Source organism: Harpia harpyja, unplaced genomic scaffold (genome assembly GCF_026419915.1).
Source record: "Harpia harpyja isolate bHarHar1 unplaced genomic scaffold, bHarHar1 primary haplotype scaffold_118, whole genome shotgun sequence".
In the NCBI taxonomy this organism is placed as follows: domain Eukaryota; kingdom Metazoa; phylum Chordata; class Aves; order Accipitriformes; family Accipitridae; genus Harpia; species Harpia harpyja.
Window position 1 is genome coordinate 292,942 of NW_026293190.1, and position 22,332 is coordinate 315,273.

General features: G+C 57.9%; 1 protein-coding gene across 1 annotated transcript; it reads left to right on the forward strand.

Moving 5' to 3' along the window:
- The first annotated feature begins 1,369 nt into the window (after positions 1–1,369).
- LOC128138223 (scavenger receptor cysteine-rich type 1 protein M130-like) lies at positions 1,370–22,332 on the forward strand. Its single transcript, XM_052779535.1, has 13 exons — positions 1,370–1,436; positions 2,379–2,693; positions 5,125–5,439; positions 7,431–7,745; positions 8,325–8,651; positions 8,738–9,052; positions 9,409–9,723; positions 10,199–10,261; positions 10,350–10,668; positions 11,095–11,120; positions 11,407–11,544; positions 12,262–12,357; positions 22,130–22,332. The coding sequence occupies exons 1-13, from the start codon at positions 1,370–1,372 to the stop codon at positions 22,330–22,332; spliced, it is 2,814 nt and encodes a 937-aa protein (XP_052635495.1).

Consider the following 22,332-nt stretch of genomic DNA (forward strand, 5'->3'; position numbering starts at 1 on the left):
CAGATGCAGATACTATGACGTCACCTGTGGCTGAGTAGCAGATAGGCTAGGAGTATGCACATGGCTGTGTATGGATGAACTTGTGATGTCACTGGTGCCTGGAGAGCTGATAGGCCGGGAGCTGGCACATAGCTTGGGCAGGTGCTTCTGGTGTCACCAAAACAATATTCAGACCACAACCAAACACGGCTTTTTGGAAGAAGCATCGTTAGCAGAAGTCCATCCACCGCGCCCACGCGTGTGGCACTGTAACTCAGGCACACGCAGTGGTGGCAGTAGGAGGGGTGTGAGGTCACCGTCAGTATAAATCATGAGCACGTAGCGGTGGCCGTGGGAGGTTGGCAATGTTCACGTCACCGATGGCACCCCATGGCCGCGGGGCTCGGTGCAGAGCGGCCGTGTGCTGTCACAAGGGCATCAGAGGGGACGGGATCCACCCAGGCCCGTCTTTGCGAGGCCGAAGGAGCAGCCCCTGCAGCCCTGGCTGGAGCAGTCGGGGTAGGGGTGGCTCGGGGGCACCGCAGGGATGTGCCTGGGCACGGCGCCAGGAGGAAACCACAGACTTCCTCCGGAGCACGGGGAGCGCTGCGAGGTCACGTGGGCTGTGGTTTGTGCACCTGCAGGCTGCAGGTCCCGAGCCACCCGCGGGGAATAACGGCCCCTCGGTGACATGCCAAGAGTCAGGGATATGACTGAGCCTCTGGGCTGCATGTCTGCTGCTGGGACAGAGACGTGTCCCAGCTCCAGCTCATTGGAAGGGACCGTCCATGGGGCTCTCCAGGGAGGGACGGGCAAGCTAGCGCTGCTGGGATGGGGCTCTGGCCGGGGCTAAGGCCCTTTCCCAGCTGCTGCTCCCAGCAGAGCAGAGTCTGAAGCAGGGGCAGGGGCTGTTTCCTTCCCTTCCTGACACAGCCCCCGCTGCAGTCTCAGCCCTGTGATTCCCATGGCACAGGGGTGGCTGGACACTCATACCTGGGGCTCTTGGATGTGCCAGGAATACGAGATGCTCAGTGCTCCTAGTCCACACGGCACGGTCCAGGGGGTGAAAAACCTGTTCCCCCCCACAACTGGCCCTGTCTTGTGATGCCCCCCCACCACAGTGACGTGACACCTGTAGCGGAGCCATCTCTCATATATGGTCATGAATGGTGCTGGAGAAGTTCATTGGAGGGCTGGGCTGTGTCGGAGGGGAGATGGCTCCCGATAATGTCTAAAAAGGTGCTGCTGCTTTGATTGGCTCCTCCTGTAGCTGGGCTGGCAGCTGCAGAGATATATTGCCCTCCCGTCGTCATTGTCCCCATGAGTCCCCAGCAGCCGTGGCAGGGAGTGCGGCGCAGCAGGGATGTGCTGGCAGGGCAGGAGGCTCAGGATGGGCACCGAGGGTCTCCTGTCCCCTCAGATGCTGTGGCTGCTCCTCTGGGTACAGCTGTGCAGGGGTAAGTGCTGACTCCTTTGTCCCACAGCCCAGGGCCAGCAGGTACCAGTGTGGTCATTGGGATTTGTCTGGGAATGGGGTTACTTTGCAGGTGCTACTGAGATGAGGGGCAGAAGGTGCTCAGGTCCATGGACCCTGTGCCTTTCCCTGTGCCCATCTGGGTGGGTGAGAATAGCTCCTTTCCCAGGGCTCCAGTGTTCAGGGCCGCCTGCGCCTGGCTGGATTCATAGACACCCTGTCCCGGGGCACCCCTTTGGCATCCCCTGTTCCCCAGCACTGTACCTCTGGAGCTGGTGGTGGGCTAGCTGGTGATGGCAGCACCCAGAGATGCCCAGGGCACTGCTGAGCTCTAGGGTACCTCGGAGAGTTTGTGTGCTGCTCACTGCCCCCTTGGTCGGGGGGACCCCTGACCCCATGAGAGCGGTTTGGACCCCACAGAGAGAAGGGGAGCGGGGCATCTACAGTAGAGAGACATCCTTCCTGGGGAGCTTGGCCCAGGGCATGGACTGGGCTGACACCAGGGGTGAGGAAGAGTCATGGGTGGTGGGGGTGGGTTTGGATGGTGCTGGGGCAGGTGCAGGCTGGTGCTGGAAGCTGCAGGCCTGGGTACAAGGAGCTGTTGAGGGGGTGCCGGGCTGGGGAGTAGCAGGTGTCCAGTGCAGCGCTGGGCAGTGGGTGGGTGGGAGGCAGGTGGCTGTTGGGGTGGGAAGAGCTGCCTTGTGCAGTGGGATGGTGAGTGACCCAGCTGGGCTGGAACTGAGCACCCACAGCCTTGCGCAGCCCGTGGGGATAGAAGGGACCCCTGCCCTGCACTGGGGACAGACTTGGAGGGGAGAGGGCTCCTACCCCAGTACCTGTGATTTGGCCCAGGTAGGGGGTTCCCCCAGACCTGCAGTGCTGGGGTTTGGCACTCTCCTGACCCATCCCATGCTGGTGTTTGAAGGGGCTGCGGAGGTGAGGCTGGCGGATGGCGGCAGGCGCTGTGCTGGGAGAGTGGAGGTGAAACACAATGACGAGTGGGGGACCGTGTGTGATGACTACTGGAGCATGACCGATGCGGCAGTGGTTTGTAAGCAGCTGGGCTGTGGGTCTGCTGTTGGAGCTCCTCAGTATGGACACTTTGGGGCAGGATCTGGCCCCATTTGGGTGGATGATGTTGGCTGTAATGGCACCGAGTCTGCCCTGTCTGACTGCAAACACAGCGGATGGGGTGAACATAACTGTGGCCACAGTGAGGATGCTGGAGTGATGTGTTCAGGTAAGGGGACAGCCTGTTGCCTACCTCTGGGTCTGGGATGGGGGAAGGGACCTTGATTGTTTTCTCAGGGAGCAACGCGTGGACACCAGAGCAGGGCCAAGTGATGCTGGTCTAACTGCCAAGCTGGGACTGTCATTGCTGATGTCCCCAGTCCTTGGGGAGGGCCCAGAGGGATCCTACCCCAGGGTGATCTGACCTTGCCAGAGTGTCTCAGTCACCTTCAGTCAGTGTCTTGGGCTACAGATCAGTCCTCCATCCTTGCCCCGGCATGTCCATTGTGCTTTATCAATCTTCACCCATTCTGCCAATTTGCAGCCAACAATGCTGAGGGTCCCCATGCTGGAAACACCCGGGGACACTTGCTTGGTGCTCCACGCCTTGGAGGAACGGCATGAGATGGCTGACCCTCCTGGGCCATTCCCCTTCACAGGCATGAGTACCTCACCTGAATCAAATGGGCTTTTCAGAGAGGATGAGTTCTGGGCCCTGGGGAATGGAGCAGGGTGGCCACAAAGCCCTTCGCTGCCTGTGCCAAGGGCTCGGCTGTGTGGACCAGCATTTGCGAGGCTTAGGAGCTTGGCAGCTGCTTGACTCTGGCTGCTTCCTCCTGCACCACCGCATGCACAGGCTGGTACTGAGATGTCCCTGGGGCTGTGAATAGTCCTGTGGGGACACAGCCCCATGCAGGCAGCACTGACCAGCTGCCCAAGCCCTCCTGCCTGCCCATGGTTCCCCGTGCTGCCCCATGAAACAGGGTCTGTTCCAGCACTTACTGGTTCTCATCTGTGCCTGCTGTTACCTTCGGAGCCAGCGTGAGGCCAGGGGGCAGGCAGGTCTCCTGCCTCTCTACCTGGCTGTTGGCTTGGGACCTGTGCACCTCCAGGCAGAGAGCTATGTCCCTGGCTGAGGATGCCAAGCAGGCATCGGAGGGGTCTGGACAGGCACCAGCCATGATAGCAGCTGCACCGTTTCTGTGCTCTGTGACATCTTCCCCTAACAGGAACTCCCAACTCCCAACACCCCAGAACAGCCCTGGGAGCAAGGGGCATTTCTGGCTGCATCAAGGTGATGGTCCTGCCTGGTCCCAAGCACTGCAGGGGCTGAGCAGGCTGCAGCAGTCATTATCATCTGGGCCGGTTCTGGACATGAACTGCGCACGCTACTGCAGTGCTGGGGGGACCATGCCAGGCAGTGCAGGGTGCCCTGTGCAGCAGCAGTTTGTCTGAGTGATGCCTGGTGCTGCGACAGACACATACCCTCGAGTGGTCTGATGGTGTAGAGATGGGGTGCGTGGGGGTCTGGATGTGCCTGTGTCACAAACACCCTCCCAAAAACTTCCTCTGGGGTGTGCAATGGGCAGTTTGGTCATGGCTTGCTGGAGGTGATGTGGGACGTGGGCATTTAACTGCCAGAGGGCTCTGGGAACCCCCAATTGTTTTGGTTTTCTTCCAGAATTTGTCCGGCTGGTGGAAGGGAAGAGCCGCTGCTCAGGACGTGTGGAGATCCGTGATGGGGACCAGTGGAAAACTGTCTGTGATTCACATTTTAGTCCCAAAGCTGCTGACGTGGTCTGCAGGGAGTTGCAGTGCGGCGTGGCCCTGCCTGTTGCTGGGCCAGCTCACTTTGGAGAAGGGGTCAGTCCCATCTGGGATGGAGAGCTGCAGTGTGTGGGGAATGAATCCCACCTCATCACCTGCTGCAGAGGGTCCTCCAGGGACCAGCCCTGCACTCACGCGACCAGCGCTGTTGTCACCTGCACACGTAAGGACTCAGGGAGGGTTGTTGAACGCGGGGGTGAGCTCCAGCCCGAGTGGGGGCAGGTTGTGCCTGTTGAGACAAGGGAAGTGGTCTATCTGTTCCCACAGGCTGGCAGAGAGGTGACCTTCCTGGGGGATCCTATACAGGGCAGGGCTGGGCTGCTGCCCAAGGACAAGGAGGGGGCATGGGTTGGGAGGGCTCAGTGGGATCATCGTGTTCCACATGGGACACAGAAAGGTTTGAAGTCAGAGGATAAGTTGGGAGGAGGGCAGGGCAGGTTGTGGTCCAGGGGAACTGGGGTCTTTGGGGAGAAGCAGCAGAGTGTGCTTGGGGGAGCCTTGGTGGGGCAGGTCTCTTCTCAGGGTGCTGGCAGGGGAGGAGAAGGTGCCCTAGGTGGGCATGGGCCAGGGGCAGGTGGCAGCTGGCTGTTGGGGTAGAAGGAGGTGCCAAAGGCTGTGGGGCCACGAATGACCCAGCAGGGCCAGAACTGCAGACCCCCAACCTTGCTGCACCCGTGAGGAGAGAAGAGACCCCTGCACTGCCCGGGGGACAGACTTGGAGGGGAGTGGGCTCCCACCCTGGCACCTCTGATGCCACCTGGGCAGGGCTTCCCCCAGACCTAGAGTGCTGGGGCTTGGCACTGTTCTAACTGGCCCTGTGTCAGTGTTTGAAGGTGCTGTGGAGGTGAGGCTGGCGGATGGCGACAGGCACTGTGCTGGGAGAGTGGAGGTGAAACAACAGGACCAGTGGGGGACCATCTGTGGTGACTACTGGAGCATGAACAATGCGGCAGTGGTTTGTAAGCAGCTGGGCTGTGGGTCTGCTGTTGGAGCTCCTCAGTATGGACAGTTTGGGGAAGGATCTGGCCCCATTTGGATGGATGATGTTGGCTGTAATGGCACTGAGTCTGCCCTGTCTGACTGCAAACACAGCGGATGGGGTGAACATAACTGTTTTCACGCTCGCGATGCTGGAGTGATATGTTCAGGTAAGGGGACAGCCTGCTGCCTACCTCTGAGTCTGGGATGGGGGAAGCAACCTTGGCTCTGCCCTCAGGGAGCAACAAGTGGACACCGGAGTAGGGCCAAGTGATGCTGGTCTAATTGCCAGGCTGGGACTGTCATTGCTGATGTCCCCAGTCCTTGGGGAGGGCCCAGAGGGATCCTACCCCAGGGTGATCTGACCTTGCCAGAGTGTCTCAGTCACCTTCAGTCAGTGTCTTGGGCTGCAGATCAATCCTCCATCCCTTCCCTGGTGTGTCCATTGGGCTTTATCGATCTCCACCCATTCTGCCAATTTGCAGCCAACAATGCTGAGGGTCCCCATGCTGGAAACACCCGGGGACACTTGCTTGGCGCTCCACGCCTTGGAGGAACGGCATGAGATGGCTGACCCTCCTGGGCCATTCCCCTTCACAGGCATGAGTACCTCACCTGAATCAAATGGGCTTTTCAGAGAGGATGAGTGCTGGGCCCTGGGGAATGGAGCAGGGTGGCCACAAAGCCCTTCGCTGCCTGTGCCAAGGGCTCGGCTGTGTGGACCAGCATTTGCGAGGCTTAGGAGCTTGGCAGCTGCTTGACTCTGGCTGCTTCCTCCTGCACCACCGCATGCACAGGCTGGTACTGAGATGTCCCTGGGGCTGTGAATAGTCCTGTGGGGACACAGCCCCATGCAGGCAGCAGTGACCAGCTGCCCAAGCCCTCCTGCCTGCCCATGGTTCCCCGTGCTGCCCCATGAAACAGGGTCTGTTCCAGCACTTACTGGCTTACATCTGTGCCTGCTGTTCTCTGAGAGCTGGCATGGGCCCAGTGGGAGTCTCCTGCCCCTCTGTCAGCCATCCATCTGGGTTGTGGACACCTCCAGTCAGAGCACTGTGTCCCTGGCTGAGGACACCCTCCCCCCGAGCAGACATCAGTGGGATCTTCACAGGCACCAGGCATGATAGCAGCTGCACCATTTCTGTGCTCTGTGACATCTTCTGCCTAAAATGAACCTTCTATCACCCCAGGAACACCCCTGGGATCAGGGGGTGCTTCTGGTTGCATCAGGGTGATGTTCCTGCCCGGCCCAAAGCTCTGCAGGGGCTGAGCAGGCTGCAGCAGTCATTATCATCTGGGCCAGTTCTCCTGGATCCAAAGTGCTCACACTATGACAGTGCTGGAGGGACCACGCCAGCCTGCTCAGGGTACCTTGTGTGCAGCAGTTTGTCTGAGCAGTACCTGTGACTGTGAGTCTGCGACAGACACATACCCTCGAGTGGTCTGATGGTGTAGAGATGGGGTGTGTGGGGGTCTGGATGTGCCTGTGTCACAAACACCCTCCCAAAAACTTCCTCTGGGGTGTGCAATGGGCAGTTTGGTCATGGCTTGCTGGAGGTGATGTGGGACGTGGGCATTTAACTGCCAGAGGGCTCTGGGAACTCCCAGTTGTTTTGGGTTTTTTTCCAGGATTTGTCCGGCTGGTGGAAGGGAAGAGCCGCTGCTCAGGACGTGTGGAGATCCATGATGGGGACCAGTGGAAAACTGTCTGTGATTCACATTTTAGTCCCAAAGCTGCTGACGTGGTCTGCAGGGAGTTGCAGTGCGGCGTGGCCCTGCCTGTTGCTGGGCCAGCTCACTTTGGAGAAGGGGTCAGTCCCATCTGGGATGGAGAGCTGCAGTGTGTGGGGAATGAATCCCACCTCATCTCCTGCCGCAGAGGGTCCTCCAGGGACCAGCCCTGCACCCACGCGACCAGCGCTGTTGTCACCTGCACACGTAAGGACTCAGGGAGGTGTTGAACACCGGGGCTGTGCCAGGGGCTGGGGAACAGAGCAAGGGCCGTGCTGGGCCAGGTGTGAGGACAGGAGGGATGATGGCATTGTCTGCAGCATGAAAATAGTGCAGAAGGAGAAGAAAGGCATGCTGTCACTCTGGCGTCTCCGCCAGCTACTGAGGGTACACGAGCACCAATCCACCCTCTCTCCTCCTCTGTCCCCAGAATACACAGGGTTCAGGCTGGTGAACGGCAGCACAGCATGTGCAGGGAGGGTAGAGGTCCAGGTGCTGGGGACCTGGGGGACCCTCTGTGCCTCCCGCTGGGATCTGTCGGATGCCCACGTTCTCTGTCGTCAACTCAACTGTGGGTTTGCTGAGTCCATTCCTGGAGGAGAGCATTTTGGGAGAGAGACTGGCCCTGTCTGGAGAGACTCATTCCACTGTGACGGGACAGAAGCCCACCTGGGACAGTGCCCAGTGATCACCCTGGGGGCCTCACCATGCTCCCACGGGAACAACGCTGCTGTCGTTTGCTCAGGTGAGTGCTGGAAAAGTGCTGCATTAACTCCATTTGCCCTTTGTGTGTGACGTGGCCACCCAAAACAGGGATGCCATGGCAGTGCAAAGCTGAATTTCTCCCTGGAGAAACCCTGGCTTCCCCAGGAGCCATCTGGAGGGCTTTGCCTGCTCAGAGTGACAGCTCTACTTTGGGAGAGCTGAGGGCTGAATGGAGGCAGGCATCTGCCCCCAGGGTGGTGGCTTAGGCCCCAGCACCACCACCAGGCCTGGGCTCCTCCGTTCTCCTACTGTGGGACAAGCCCGGCACAGGGCTGCAGGGCTGTGCTCCATCTCTCTGGCTGCAGACAACTGCATCCCATCCCCAGAGAGAGCTCTGCAGAGCCTCATCCCACCACCCAGGCAGCAGGTGCTGGGTGCCCCCAGCAGCAGCAGACCTGGGTGTGAGCTGCAGAGAGGGCCCGGGTCTTGCCCTCGCTTCTCATCAGCAAAAGGCTTAATCTTGTCGTGTTTGGTCAGAAAATCCCCCCTCGCCCTGCTCCCTGAAGGTTGCCATGCTCCCCGGTGCCACCAATGGTTGTGGCATCTCTGCTCTCCCCAGGCTCAGCCGGCTTTGCATCCCTGCGGCTGGCGGGTGGAGGGAGCCGGTGCGATGGACGAGTGGAGATCTTCCAGAATGGGACGTGGGGCAGAGTCCTGGATGACCAGTGGGACGTGCGGGAGGCCAGCGTGGTGTGCCGGCAGCTGCGGTGTGGAGAGGCAGAGAAAGCCTACAACCCCCCAAAGCCTGAGAGAGGGATGGGTCCCGTGGGGCTGCGAGGGGTCCGGTGCGCAGGGCACGAGGCCAACCTGGCCCTCTGCAACACCTCCCTGCCCAAGAGTTCACCGGTGGCAGGGATTGTGGAGGACGTGGGAGTCATTTGCTGGGGTGAGAGGCGCTGCACGGGCCCCCCAGGTGATGGGGTAGGTGGGCAGCCGGCCCCTGACAGCAACTGGGGTTTCTGCCCACTACAGGGAGCCGGAGGGTCCAGCTGGTGAACGGGTCCGGGCGCTGCGCTGGGAGAGTGGAGATCTACTACCAGGGCATCTGGGGGACTGTCTGTGACGATGGCTGGGACCTGTCTGATGCCGCCGTCGTTTGCCACCAGCTGGGCTGTGGAGGGGCAGTGGAGGCAGCCAGCTCCGCTCGGTTTGGGACAGGCTCCAGGCAGATCTGGCTGGATGGCGTGAACTGCTCTGGGGCTGAAGCTGCTCTCTGGGACTGCCCTGCCAGGCCCTGGGGGCAGCACGACTGCGGGCACAAAGAGGATGCGGGAGTCATCTGCTCAGGTCTGTGGTGGGAGCTGTAGTGGGAGCCTGGCTCTCGCGGAGGCCAGGATAGAAGGAGAGATGGGCATGGCCAAGGCTGTCCCTGGCTGCCTCTGAGCTCCTGCCCGAGCATGTCCTGTGGACACCCATGCAAAGGTACCCTCAGTCCCACTGCGGGTCCCTGGGGAGCTCAGTCGTCCCCGAGGGTCAGCAGGAAGGGCAGGGTGTCTGTCCATCAGGGACTTCGTTCTGACCTTGGGTGCAAGGCGGATGTATTTTCCATGGCCCTACCCCGCTGTGGGCCTGGGGGGTGCAGAGGTGTCCTGGCTCCCACAGCCCCAGACCAGCCTGTTCCCCCTTGGTGCCTTTCCTCCCAGAGTTCGTGGCCCTGAGGCTGGAGAACAGTGATGGCTGCTCCGGGCGCCTGCAGGTTTTCTACAACGGGACGTGGGGCAGCATTTGCTCCAACTCCATGACTCTCGACACAGTGTCGCTGGCATGCAAGGAGCTGGGCTGCGGGGATGGAGGATCCCTGGAAACACAGCTGCCTTATGGAAGGGTGTCTGGCCCTACGTGGCTGGATAACATGCAGTGTGGGGAGAAAACCAGCTCCTTCTGGCAGTGTCCCTCTGCTCCCTGGAACCCACGGTCATGTGAAGACCTGAGAGAGGAGATCCACATCACCTGCAATGGTAACTCTGAGCCACCTGGGCACCCCAGTGTCACCCCAGCTCCTGTTCCCTGCTGGGTATGGCTAAATGCAGAGAAAGAGCTTGGAGGGGCTTTTTGTTTCCATGTCAGTCCCTTCTGCTAGTGGTGGCAGAAAAGCGATCACAGCCACACACGTCCAGCAGCAGTTGCCACCCAGGTTACCAACAGCGCCTGGGGGAGGCAGAGGCATCTCCAGGTGAGGTCTCAGAAGAGACCAAACAGGGTTCAGAAGAGCCTCCCCTCCATAGACATGCTCCTGCTGCTGTGTTAAACAGGGACCTTTTGGGGCTGAGCAGTCGGGGTCCCCTCACAGTCCTGTGCGTGTCCCCTCAATGACCAGGGTTCAGTTGCTGCCGTGATCGAGATGGCAGAGGGAGGCACAAGCAGAACTCAGTCCTGCTCTGTTCTGCATGACCTCCCGAACCAGCCCTTTCACCACAGTGTTTCCTTCTTCAGGGAGACGCCCAGAAATGCCCTCGATCCCGCTGGCCCCGTGCCCCAACTCCACGACGTGCACAGGTAGGGAGCTGCTCCTCCGTGTAAGCTTCTTTTCTGGCAGGGCTCTGCCTGCTGTCCCAGTGCCATGGGAGGTCTTTGCCTTCTCCAGACAGGGAGAAGATTCGTGCCGTGGGAGGTGAGGACGGGTGCTCGGGCAGAGTGGAGGTGTGGCACCGTGGCTCTTGGGGGACGGTGTGCGACGACTCCTGGGACATGCGGGATGCTGAGGTGGCGTGCAGGCAGCTGGGCTGTGGCCCCGCGGTGTCTGCCTTGCATGAGGCTGCGTTTGGGATGGGGACGGGCCCCATCTGGCTGGAGCAGGTGGAGTGCCGTGGGACAGAGCCATCTCTGCAGGACTGCTGGGCCCGGCCTGGGGATGGCGGTGCTTGCCGGCATAAGGAAGATGCTGCCATGAACTGCTCAGGTGAGTGGCAGGGCTGGGACCTCTTGCTCGGGTATTGGCAGGGAGCTGGGGAAGGCCTTTTGCCCCATTGGTCCTGGCATGGCCCCTGACCTCCCAAGAGCGAGAATGTTCCTGCGGAGCGCAGGAGCCTGGTGCCAAGTGGGGAGCAGCCTCGGTGGAACTGGACGTCTTCTGGCCATTGCCCGTGGGGCCCTGCAGCCCCAGGGTTATCCCCTGGGCTGCCTGTGCCATCCTGCAAGCCACCCGGAGCAGAGGCACTGAGCCCTATCCCGACCTCTCTTTCTAGCAGCACAGGAGGGGCAATTTGGGTGGGATGGGTCAGGGACATCCATAGACACACAGACGGTGTGTTGGGGAGGAGGCTCCCCGGTACCCACACACCCACCCTCTCAGCCCAGCTCTCCTTTTCCTCCTCTGCAGCTACACCCAGGACAGCAGCATCCCCACCACGAGCAGGTAACTTGTCTTCCCCCTGGGGCTGGGTATCCCCAGGGCAAGGCTGTGACCCACAGCTGGGTGGAAGGGGCTCCTTGCTGGGGTGTGAAACTCCCAGGAGAAGGCACTGTTCTGGTGGTGAGGGGGTAGGGAAGGTTGTCATTTACTCATCAGGGTAGAAGCTTCTCCATTGCTCATCCCTGGGGCCCTCCACCCCCTGCTGCCTTGTGTGATGGGGGTCAGGAATGGTGCTTTTTCCACCTCACCCAGGCCTGGTGCTGGCCTTCCCATATTCTTGCCCACACAGATTCCCCCCGGGGCCGTCTGAGTGGCAGTGGGAGAGTCTCAGTGCCTGTCATCATCTGCATCATCCTGGGGGCCCTTCTCTGCCTGCTCCTGGCCCTCCTGGCTGGGCAAGCACTAAGCAGCAGGGCTGGGCGCAGAGGTTGGTCTTTCCACAGCGCTCCCAGGGGGAGATAGATACCTCCTGGAAGGGCTGCGGGGTGTCAGTGAGGGGCACAGGCAGAGCTGGGGGGATGAGACCGTGTGCTGCCACCTGTCCCATGTACCATCCCATTGAGTGCCTGGCCATGGAGCACCAGCAGCAAGGGGTGGAAAGAGCCCAGAGTTGGGGGAGGTAGCAATGGGGCGAGGAGAGAAATGGCACAGTGGTACTGGGGGAGATGTGAGCAGAAGGGAGATGGCCAAAGCTGGCAGTGCTCTGGGTAGTGCTGGGGGGGGCTCTGGGACAAGGCAGATGAGGGAGGAGTGCAGGGCAGCAGGGTCCATCTCTGTGGTGTCAGGCCCCCAGGCTGTCCCCTCTGCCCAGCCCTGCCCACCCCCGGCTACTCTAGACCCGTGGGGCAGATGGGGGAAAGCTCCAGGTGGAGGAAACATGGGAGCTGCTCCAGGGTCAGACAAGGGGTGCATGACCCAGGGGCCAGAGGGGCATGAGCGCTGTCTCCAATGGGATGATGCGAGGGTGACGCTGCCCCAGATAATCTCCACAGCGATGTTGCCCTCACTGGGGACGTGGCAGCTGGGCCTGGACAGTGCAGTGGGGCTGTGCCGTCGGGCCAGTCCTGGGCTGGCCCAAGAAACAGGTTTGGGGCAGTGCAGTGTGATCCCATTGCCCCTCTGCCAGCCCAACCTCTGTCCCCAGGCTCCAGGAGTGCTCAGGAGCCCTTCCCTGAGGCCCTGTACGAGGAGATCGGTTACAGCCCAGTGTGGGAGAAGCAGGCGAGGTTTCCTCGCTCAGGTGGGTGTGGGTCCTCCCTGGAGGCACATGTGCAGGACCCTTTCCCCTGGCCCCAACCCCGGGCTGATTCCCTGAAGCCCCCCAGCCCATGGTCCTTGTGACACTGGGGCCATGTGGTCTGTGGGGAGACCATCCAGGTCCTGGGCCTGGAAGGGGAGCTTTCTCCCCACCAGCTTTGCCTGTCCCAGCTGGACAGCCCCTCTCTTCCTGCCCCTGCACCCCAAGTGACACCCGCGGAGTGAGGGAAGGGGCTGTCCTAGGGCAGCTCTGGGAGCACCTTTGAGACAGGGTTTGCCCCAGGGAGGCAGGGTGATTTCCCAGCCCTCCTCCCCATGCAGCCCCAGCTCTGGGGGTCCCCCTTCCCCAGCAGCACTGACCATGAGCCAGGTCAGTGGGGCTCACTTCATAATAGCCACTGTGCATCTCTGCAGGCTCCTATTCAGAGGAGTCCCTGACCCAGCTGCAGCCCTACCCTGGGGTCAGCGAGGAGGAGGATGGTCTGGGATCAGCACCAGGTAACAGAGGCAAGAAGGAGTTGATCTCCCTGAAGACCTGTGATGGACAGAGGTGTCTCTCAGTGTCACCGCTGGAGATGGGGAGGACATGGGGGGGTCTCCTGTGGTCCTGCCAATAGTCATGTCTCAGCCCTGTGTCCCTGTGCATCTTCCCTCTGCTCTGCAGGACGTATCTTCTCACTGTCACCAGCTCCCCTCTCTTTTCAGATGTTCTTGTCCCACCTGCAGGTGACCCAGCAGATGGTTATGATGATGCCAGGGAGGTTTCTGATCCAGCGGAGGATGTTGCCCTTGGGCAGGGAGAGAGGGAAATGCCCAGGGAGCCAGAGGAGGGAGCAGAGCCCAGGGATGCACCCGGAGGTGAGAGGGAAATTTAGCATTGCTGGTTCCTGGGGTGCCATCCCTGGTGCCACCCAAGTCACTGCCGTCCTGAGACCCCAGCCTCCTGGGAAGGGGGAACCTGTCCCGGGAGTTTTCCTTGGAGGGACTAGGGGTAGGAGAAGGAGCAGGGAGGAAGATGATGTAGAGACCCCATGGGCCGAACTGCATTGTCCTGCCTTGCTGCTTGCAGGGGCCAGCCTGCGCTCCTGGAGAAGTGCTGGGGTCCCTGGAGCTGAGGGAGACACGTGGCCCCTGTCCTTGGGGATCATGGGCTATGATGATGCTGAAGAGGTGTCTCTGGCACATCCCCCGAGGACACAACGGCTGTGACACCGGAGCTCTGTGCACAACAGTCCCAGAGCCCCAGGCCATGAGAGCCCCTCCCTGCTGTGCAGCTGGGTGCAGCCAGGAGGGAGAAGAGGTCTGTGGAGCTGGGAGAGCCGTGAGCACCAGGGAACCATGTCCCTTGGCCCACAGGCAACAGAAACCACCTGGAGTTTCCTCTATTTTTATTCCCATTTTTATGCTGTGCATCATCTCTGTTCTCAATAAAAGTCTCTGGGGGCTTTGACCTGGAGCGGGGGCTTTGACCTGGAGCTGGTGCTTGCCTGCCCAAGTGTCAGGGCATCTTCCTGAGGCTGATCAGGAGGAGGAGAGAACAAAGTCACAGAAGTGGGGAAATGGGCATGTCTCAGGGACAGCAGGCTGGGGGTCAGGCTGTGGAGCAGCGAGAGCCCATGGTCCCTGGGGAATAATCCTGCTGACAGAGACATTTCCATCCTACTGGCCACAGGCAGTTTCTATTCAAAATGGCTCTCTGATAGGTCCCGTGATGCACCGCAGTGGAAGCACCCATTTCCTCACCCTAGGGTTTCCCAGCTGCTCTTTGCCCCAGGCAGGGCCTGGGCCATGCTGGTCCCACAGTGCAGAGGCCAAGACACAGCTGCCATGTCGGGGTAAGCCCTGGGCTGTGGCCCCACAGAAGTGAGCCCTGAGGTGGCCGCAGTGCCCTGAACACCCCAGCCAGCCCCTGGGGGAAACGTGGCCCATGGATTACCTCCCACCATGGTTAGGAGGCAGCTCTGCTCCCCACTGCCCCAGCATAGGGTGCAGAGACGCTTTCTGGGACACACGGGGCTGGGATTCCCTCTCCTCATGCTCTGCCAAGACTCCAGCCTCCATGGGCTGCTCCTGCTGCCTTGGGCCCTCGCAGACCTTGAGCACTTTTGTCAAGGTATTGAGCTGCCTTCTTCCTGAGCAGAGGCTGTAAGGCCCCACGGCAGCCCTGGGACCCCCTCCTCCTGCTCTCCTCCAGCCCCCACCCCTGCCCTTCTGCTGCCTCTCCATGGATGTCAGTTTTGATTTGGGTCAGGGCAGTACTTTTGTGCAGGTACAAGAGGGATGGGAGCAGGTGGGATGGGGGCACCTTTCCCCCAGCACTGTTGGAGGGCTGGGGAGATGGAGAAAAGATCCCCAGAAGATGTGTGCTGCAGCCAAAAGCCGTGGTGCAGGCCCTGGCCTGGAGAAGGGCTCATCTGGGAGGATGCTCATGTGGGCACATTTCCATGGCAGAGGAGATTTTTTGTGTCCCTCCCCTAAAAGAGGCACTGCTGGGAGCTGAGCCAGGGCCCCTCTCCCTTGGCTGTGGCTTTCACCTGCTCCAATACCCATTGGCAGAGAAACCTCTTATGCAGGAACCAGGCGGGGAGAAGGGTTTGACACCTGGGCAGGACCTGGCACCCAAACTGCCCTCCCTGCTCTCACTGGTGGGACCCACATCCCTCCAGCACTTCCCCAAAAAGCTCCTCTGCTGTGGGCTGGAAGGTGCATTGGCTGTCTGTGGCAGGGCTCCCTGCAGTGCTGGAGCTCAGTACTGCTGCAAGCAGCAGGATCTGGCCCTAGAGGAGAAGCGGGGAGGAGGTAGCTGTCACCAACATCCTTTCCCACTTCAGCGTTGCCCCATTCCCTGCCTGGAGCTTGTCCATCCCTCTGGTGATCTGGGAAAAGCCCAGGCACACACATTCCTCTGCCCCATACCCCAGAGCCTTCCTGCTGGCAGACCCCATGGGAGGGCAGCGTTCCCAGGGTGAGACCCCCCACGGTGATGGGTGACATACATGGGCACTGCAAACACAGCTTCCATCCCCTGGAAAGCTCCCATGGGGGCAAGCTCCAGCCCTGTATCTCAGAGAATTAAGGTATAAAAGTGAAGTAAAGAAGGAGGGGGGAGTGTTATCTTCTGAACACAGGTTGGTGGGGGCTATGGACAGTATGGACACTGACATGCAGACTCAAGGCGCTCCAAGTGGGGACTGGGGAGAGAAACCCAGCGCCTGTCCTGTGCCACCTCCCTGCCAGCTCTGCCCTCCCACAGGGGTAATATTTCTCCCTTACTCTGGCACCTGGCAGACATTTTCCTCTTTCTCCTTGGGGAGATGAGCCACAGCCCTGTGTGTGCTTGAGGGAGCAGCACACCTGAGCAGGAAGAGCCTGTTTCATGGCATTTGGGGACCTGAACAGTTTGGCCCTGCAGGCTGGGTCCATTCTCTGCAGCAAGGCAAGATTGTCACTGTAGCCCAGATCTGTGGTTGTTCCTGCAGCTCCCGAGGACCTGCCTGAGGGGGGTCACAGTGACACCCCAAGTCTCAGCACTGCAGCCCCCATGCTGGGCAGAGCTTGGCTGTTTAAAGCCCATAGGAGAGCAGCCTTATTTCTGTGAGTTTCGGCTCACCAGGGTGCTGGGCACCCTGCAGTGAAACTCCGTGTCTCATGCCCCATTTTGGTTGTGTGGGTTATGGTCAGGGGAGCAGCCGAGGCACCATCTCCTGGCCCTCATTGCCTGTGGACAGACCTGTGACTCCCTGATACTACCAACACAGGGTGGACAGAGTCACCAAACACCCCAGGAACAAGAGGTGGGCACTGGCCCCACTAGTCCCACCTCTGCAGGGCTGCTCCTGACCTCAGCAGACCCAGGCTGCCTGAGCTGAGGCTCTGCTCAAGCCAGTGGCGATGCTGGAAGGATGGTGGAAGGAAACCTCCAGCTGGGAGTCCCACAGCCCTGCCCGTGCTTGTCCAGCCCAGACAGCCTTACCTGCTGGCACAGAATGCTTCCCATGTGGTATGGGATCTCCACCTGGAGTGGAGACAGGACAATCTCAGCTCCTTAGCCCTGGAAATTCACCAGGGCAGTGTGGCTCTGGTCCCAAAGGACACCTGGGCTGGACCAGCACCCTCACACCACATCTCCCAGTGCAGCCAGAAAGGATTCCTTAGCCGCCTGCTACTGTCTATGCCCTCCCTGAGGTCTCCTCACAGGCATACTCTGCTGCCAAGCATTGCCCCTGAGTGGGGTGGGTCTAGGATGCAGGGCAGTGACCTGGGCTCAGGTCCAGCACAGCTGCCTGCTTCTCCTCCAAGAGGGGACTCAGCAGAGGCAGCACACACAGCCCTCCCCCAGCCCTCCCCACCTCACAACCAAGCCCTGGGTGGGCAGGGCAGGCGCACAGGGCCTGGAGAGAAGCAGTGCCCGAGCTCCAGCCCACACCTGCCTGAGGCTGGACAGTCAGGGCAAAAGCACCACCCCTGGAGATGCCAGGGATTGAACCCAGGACCTCCCACATGCAAAGCGGGTGCTCTTGCACTGAGCTCCATCCCCTTGATGCCTGCCAGCAGGAGAGACATTCTTCACCCGCGATGCGTCTATGACAAGCACAGCCCTGTTGTCCCCTGGGTGCCCAGGGACCCTCTGCAGAAAACAGCACTTGAACCCTTCTGAGATGGGGGAAGTCGGGACTGCCTCTCTGCTGGGATCTGATCCTGGCACAGGCTGCACTGCAGAGCGCTGCCCTTCAACGTCTCTGCAGGGCAATGGGACGGGAGGAGGCTCTTGCTGCTGGCACTTCTCCCATGTTGTGGCCAACTCCGGGGTGGGCTGATGGAGCGGCGAAAACCCCTGGGCCTCCTCTGCCACCCAGGGCAACACCCCTCTGTGACACATCTGTCCCCAACTCCACAGCAGGAGCAGTGCAACAGGGTGAGGGAAATGCCCTCCCTGAGGTGAGGTGTCCTCAGGCTGTTATGGCATCCCAGGGCATGTGGTGGAGAGAACATGGGGGCAGAAAACTTACACCCCCTCCTCCAGGCACTGGGCTTCCCCCTGCACCCTCTGTCCCCCAGCATCCCTGGAGGTGAGCTGAACAGCGAGCTTCCATCTGCCTGGGGCTGAGGGAGTGGGCTGGGCTCAGGGACCTTCCCACTCCTTCAGCACTGAGGACTGTCCTGACAGCAAAACAGTGCCCTGGGACAGCCCTGCCTGGGGTGTCTGCGGCAGAGTGGGTGATTGTCCTGGTTTCGGCTGGGATAGAGTTAATTGTCTTCCTAGTAGCTGGTGCAGTGCTATGTTTTGAGTTAGGTATGAGAAGAATGTTGATAACACTGATGTTTTCAGTTGTTGCTCAGTAATGTTTAGTCTCAAGTCAAGGATTTTTCAGCTTCTCATGCCCAGCCAGCAAGAAGGCTGGAGGGGCACAAGAATTTAGGAGGGGACACAGCCAGGGCAGCTGACCCAAAGTAGCCAACCGGGTATTCCATACCATGTGACGTCATGTCTAGTATATAAACTGGGGGGAGTGGGGGTGGAGGGATCACCACTCGGGAACTAATGGGGCATCAGTCAGCAAGTGGTGAGCAGTTGAATTTTGCATCATTTGTACATTCCAATCCTTTCAATATTACTGTTGTCATTTAATTAGTGTTATCTTTATCATTATTAGCTTCTGGCTGCACTTAGACATCAGATACTTGTCACCACTGTGAGTTCTGACCTCGTTGGCAGAGTTTCTCACACCCCTCACTGAGAAGGGTAGGGTGTCGGGGAGATGGGAGCACGCTTCAGTTTCCCAGATGCCAGGACAGTGCCCAAACCATCCTTCTCTTTGCCTCTGGTGTCCCATTTCCTGAGATGTAAAGCTGGTGGACCTTCTGTTGATAATCATGTTGAAAGGCATCAATAATCCTTCAAGCATTTGTGTGAGTTGCCTAAGGGTATCAGCATTTAAAAAAAAACCAGTTTAATCTGCCTAAATATAAATATCTGCAACACAGGAGTCCGCATCTGTGGTTGCCATTCCAGGCAGTGCCAATTATGTAGGTGTTTGCACTATAAAGCATGATAGCCCATCTGCAAGTACATATCTAAGTGGTTCAGGTGAAGGGTGGTCTTGCAAAAGTCACCTTTTTTCTCCAGAGGTGGCATGGACACTGCCGGTTTCCCTCTCCAGAGAGTGGCAGAGGCTGGATCCCTTTCTCATGACAGACTCCTTGCCAGAAAGGCACAACCTCGAGGGTAACTCATCAGGTTTTTATAGCAGTTCACTCAGCATCCGTTTGTGGATGATTTTGGTGCTTTTCTGTGTCTACTCTTTCTGCACAGACAATCATAAAAAGACAACCATTTCATACGAGGTGGTCATAAAGGCCGTGCTATGGCCAAGAAAGCTCACCATGAGCTCTGGAGGGAGCGAGGAAGTTTAGAGTAAGTGCCAGGAAGAACCAAGAAGCTCAAGACCTCTTCTGAAGAATGAGAGGCCCTGAGCAGCAGCGATTGGTCACGTGTAGGTCTGGGAGAGAGGGTCGGGGGATGTCAGGGAGAAACAAGGGGATGGCAGATGGCTTTAGCAAATCCTTACAGTCATGTCTGAGCCCAGAAATGGAAAGAGTTGATGTCTTTGTGTCGAGGAGGAAGAAGAGGATTGTCCTGGGAAGATGGCAGGAAGGAAGGCTCTTCCTGTGCAAACAGGGATGATGATAGAGACTTTTCCATCTGCTGTGCATGGCTCAGCCTGGCAGAAGGGCAATGCCCACTGCTGGCAGTGAATGTGCTCAGTAATGCCCCATGAGCTGACACGATCTCTTTTCTTCCTTCACTCCCCACACTTGGACGGCCCTCAGGAAAACATCCCTGAGCCTGGAGAATGCACAGACCTCCTGGGCTGATGTCCCATCACTGCAGGGGAAGAGGAAGGGTTTCTGAGACACAAAAGCATGCAGGGAGAGAGTGGTGTGTGTGTGTGTTAAAGGCAGGAGGATGATGTGAAACAGCGTGGAGTGGGAGGGTGTCATGCTGTAGTGAAATAGGCTGAGTTTTGATTTTGAGGTGGCAGAAGGAGGAGGATGTGCAGATTACTGCTGGGATGTGGAGAAAAATAGAAGATTCAAGTGAGCCTGGGGGCTGGGACATCTTGGCTGATTGAGGAGCATTAGCAGGGCTTTGGAAGAAGCTGCACAGGTTATCAAGAATGCACAGCCTTTGGCAAAACCTCAGAAAACCGCAGCTTTGTGTTTGAAGAAATAGTGAGTGAGGACAGAAAGTCATCCGTAAAGCTTGGGACATCATGGGGTCAGAGCGAGGTGAGGAAGCAGGAGTGGTGTTTAAAATCTGCAGAGAAAGACCCACAGGCATAGAACAGTGTAGGACAGGCATAGAACAGTTTAGGTCAGGCTGTGGTGGGGATGACCCTTTTGTGGGGTCAGGGATCCCCCAGCAGAACTGAAATCCTTGTCCGTTTGCTTATGGCTGCTATCTCTTCCACTGCAGCCCCTGAGAGGACACCAGTTCCTTACAACCCCAGCACTGTGTTGCCTCCTCACCCACCCTCCATAGAACCCAGGAGGAGTCCTATCGCTGTCCTGCACTCGGCATCATCACACACCCCCACATCTCACTGCTCCCTGGAAGAGTCCTGAGCATGCTATGAGGGAAAGGATCCGCATTCCTAGGGTATGGGGGTCAGCGCTTGAACATCCTGCTTGATGAAACACATCAAGGCCATTCACAGCTGTCTGCACGGTTGATTTTCAACCTGTAACCAGTGCCTCTGCGTCCCTGCTTCACCAGCCCCCAGGGACAGTCACCTTGTCATCTCCTTCCCTCCATGATCGCTTCACTATGGCCCTCAGTGGGACTAAATAACACCTTCAGAAACTTGGAGACGTGCTGCTGACTTGCACTTCTCCAGAGGCCAGTGAAATCTTCTTTTAGTATCTGCAGGTCGGGAACTTGGCACCAGAATGCTCATTAACATGCCAAATGCCCTAACAAGCCAAGCCTCTGGGCATAACTTTCCTTCCTTCCTCACTTCTTACGTGGTTAGTTTGAGGCGTTTCTGGAGTGCAGTCCAAGTGAAAAGTTTTCAGTACTAAATATCAGTAAGAAACAATTTCATCTTTTTCTGCTTCTTATTTTTCTGCTTACACATTAAGGGATACCAGCAAACTCCAACTGATACTGACCCTCAGCATCTCCTAATGGACTCTGAATATGCAGAGAAGCCAAGACCCTGTATGTCAGACACTCTATGGGCAGTCTTTGTCCCTGCCTCCAACCCCAACACTTCTCTCATCAGCCACCTGGGACTTACACACCTTTGTTCAATTCTGAGCTTTCTCCACTACAGTCAGTAGCTGCATGTTTCAGCCCATTGACACCAGTTGCCACCGGCTTCACTTGGAGAACAAGCTGTACACAGAGACAGAAGGATCTTTCTTAATTGCCAAAACCCAAAACCAAAGGAAGGCATGGTTCAATAAAAAATAAACCACCCTCCTCTGCTGTATATTAAGTCCACTTTACCTCCTCTGAAGTCCACTTTCCACAGTGGATCGTCTTAGAGCAATAGAAAACACATTTTTGTGTCAAGCACAGATCCCAAGAACCCCAAAAGACCTCCCTGCCCCAGGCTCTGTCTGTCCATATTCACTCACAGCGAGTCACACGCTGAAGTCAGCAGCTCCCTCCATTCACAGAAGGAAGCAAAGACACAAACTGAACAAAATGCTCACATTTGAAAAGCCAAATCTGCATTAAACCCAACATATCTGGGTTACAGGAGCATCTTCAAGTAGACTCTGCAGCACCTAGACCCACTTATTTCTCATTCTTCTCCAGCACTGGACACGTTGAGTGCAATTGTCCAGGCTTGCCTTTCTACTCAAGGGAGAAAAATCAGTTGTGTCAACTGAGATGCTTTGGCCTACCCTGCCTGTCCACCAGATCCTGCTCCAGAAAGGCTCCTGAGAGCCCTGGGTCACATTTCCCAGTGCCATGTGGGGTCTTCAGCTACCCCTGGGAATCTTGGAGGCTGTGGCCATCTCTATGTAGGCAAATACATCAACCTCTGAAAGAAGATGTTAGGTAGAATTTGAAACATATACAGAAAAGACCTCGGTGTAGTAAGTGTGCAAGAAGTCTTCATTTCCAGAACTTTGATACTGGTCTGTAAAGTCTCCTTCTTCTTTTTTTTCATAGGACATGGACAGGGATTAGCAAGCTGATGAAATTTTCTCTCCCTCTATGTAAATACACATTTATACTTTTGGTCCCTTTTGACTGGTAGCATTTGAGTTTGCCCAAGTAGCCCCTGATTTCATTCCTACCAACTGTTGCTTCTTTTCCTCTAGAGTCCTGCCTTGAGGCACCAAGGCCCGGGAGACCTTGCTGGTGATAACTGAGTCAAAGAGCACACAAAATCTGTCAGATCTACCTATATCTACTCATCTGCAGTGATCACATATTGTCTTTGCTTTTTCTTTAACTGTCCCTGAAGTAATAACAGCTCATTATGGTGCCCTTGAATTTACTTTCAAGTTTCAACTCAGTTTTGATAGAGGTCATTTCCATGCTTGGAGGATGCTGTCCTTGAAGAGCACTGTATGAAGCCCTGCTGTCTTTCAATTCTGAATGACCGTGAGACCCCCCTAAAACTCCCCAGAATAGGCCAAAGTCTGGTCCTTTAATGTCCGGCATCTGCAGTCTCCTATTTTGCTTCCTCACTCCCCTCGGGAGCTGGGACCTCACTCTTTCATTTTCATGACAGAAAAGGCTTACACTGACCTTCAGTTCCCTGGCCAGCTCTGCCTTGCTGGCAAGTATCAGATCCGGGTTTGCATTACCCTTGTTGGCCCATCTGGCAGCTGTGTGAAGATGTTCGCCCAAGACACTCCAGAAACGGCGTGGACTGTTTGCATGCTGCTGTGTTCCCCTTCCAGAAAATTCCAGGGTCATCCAAGTCCCCAGTGA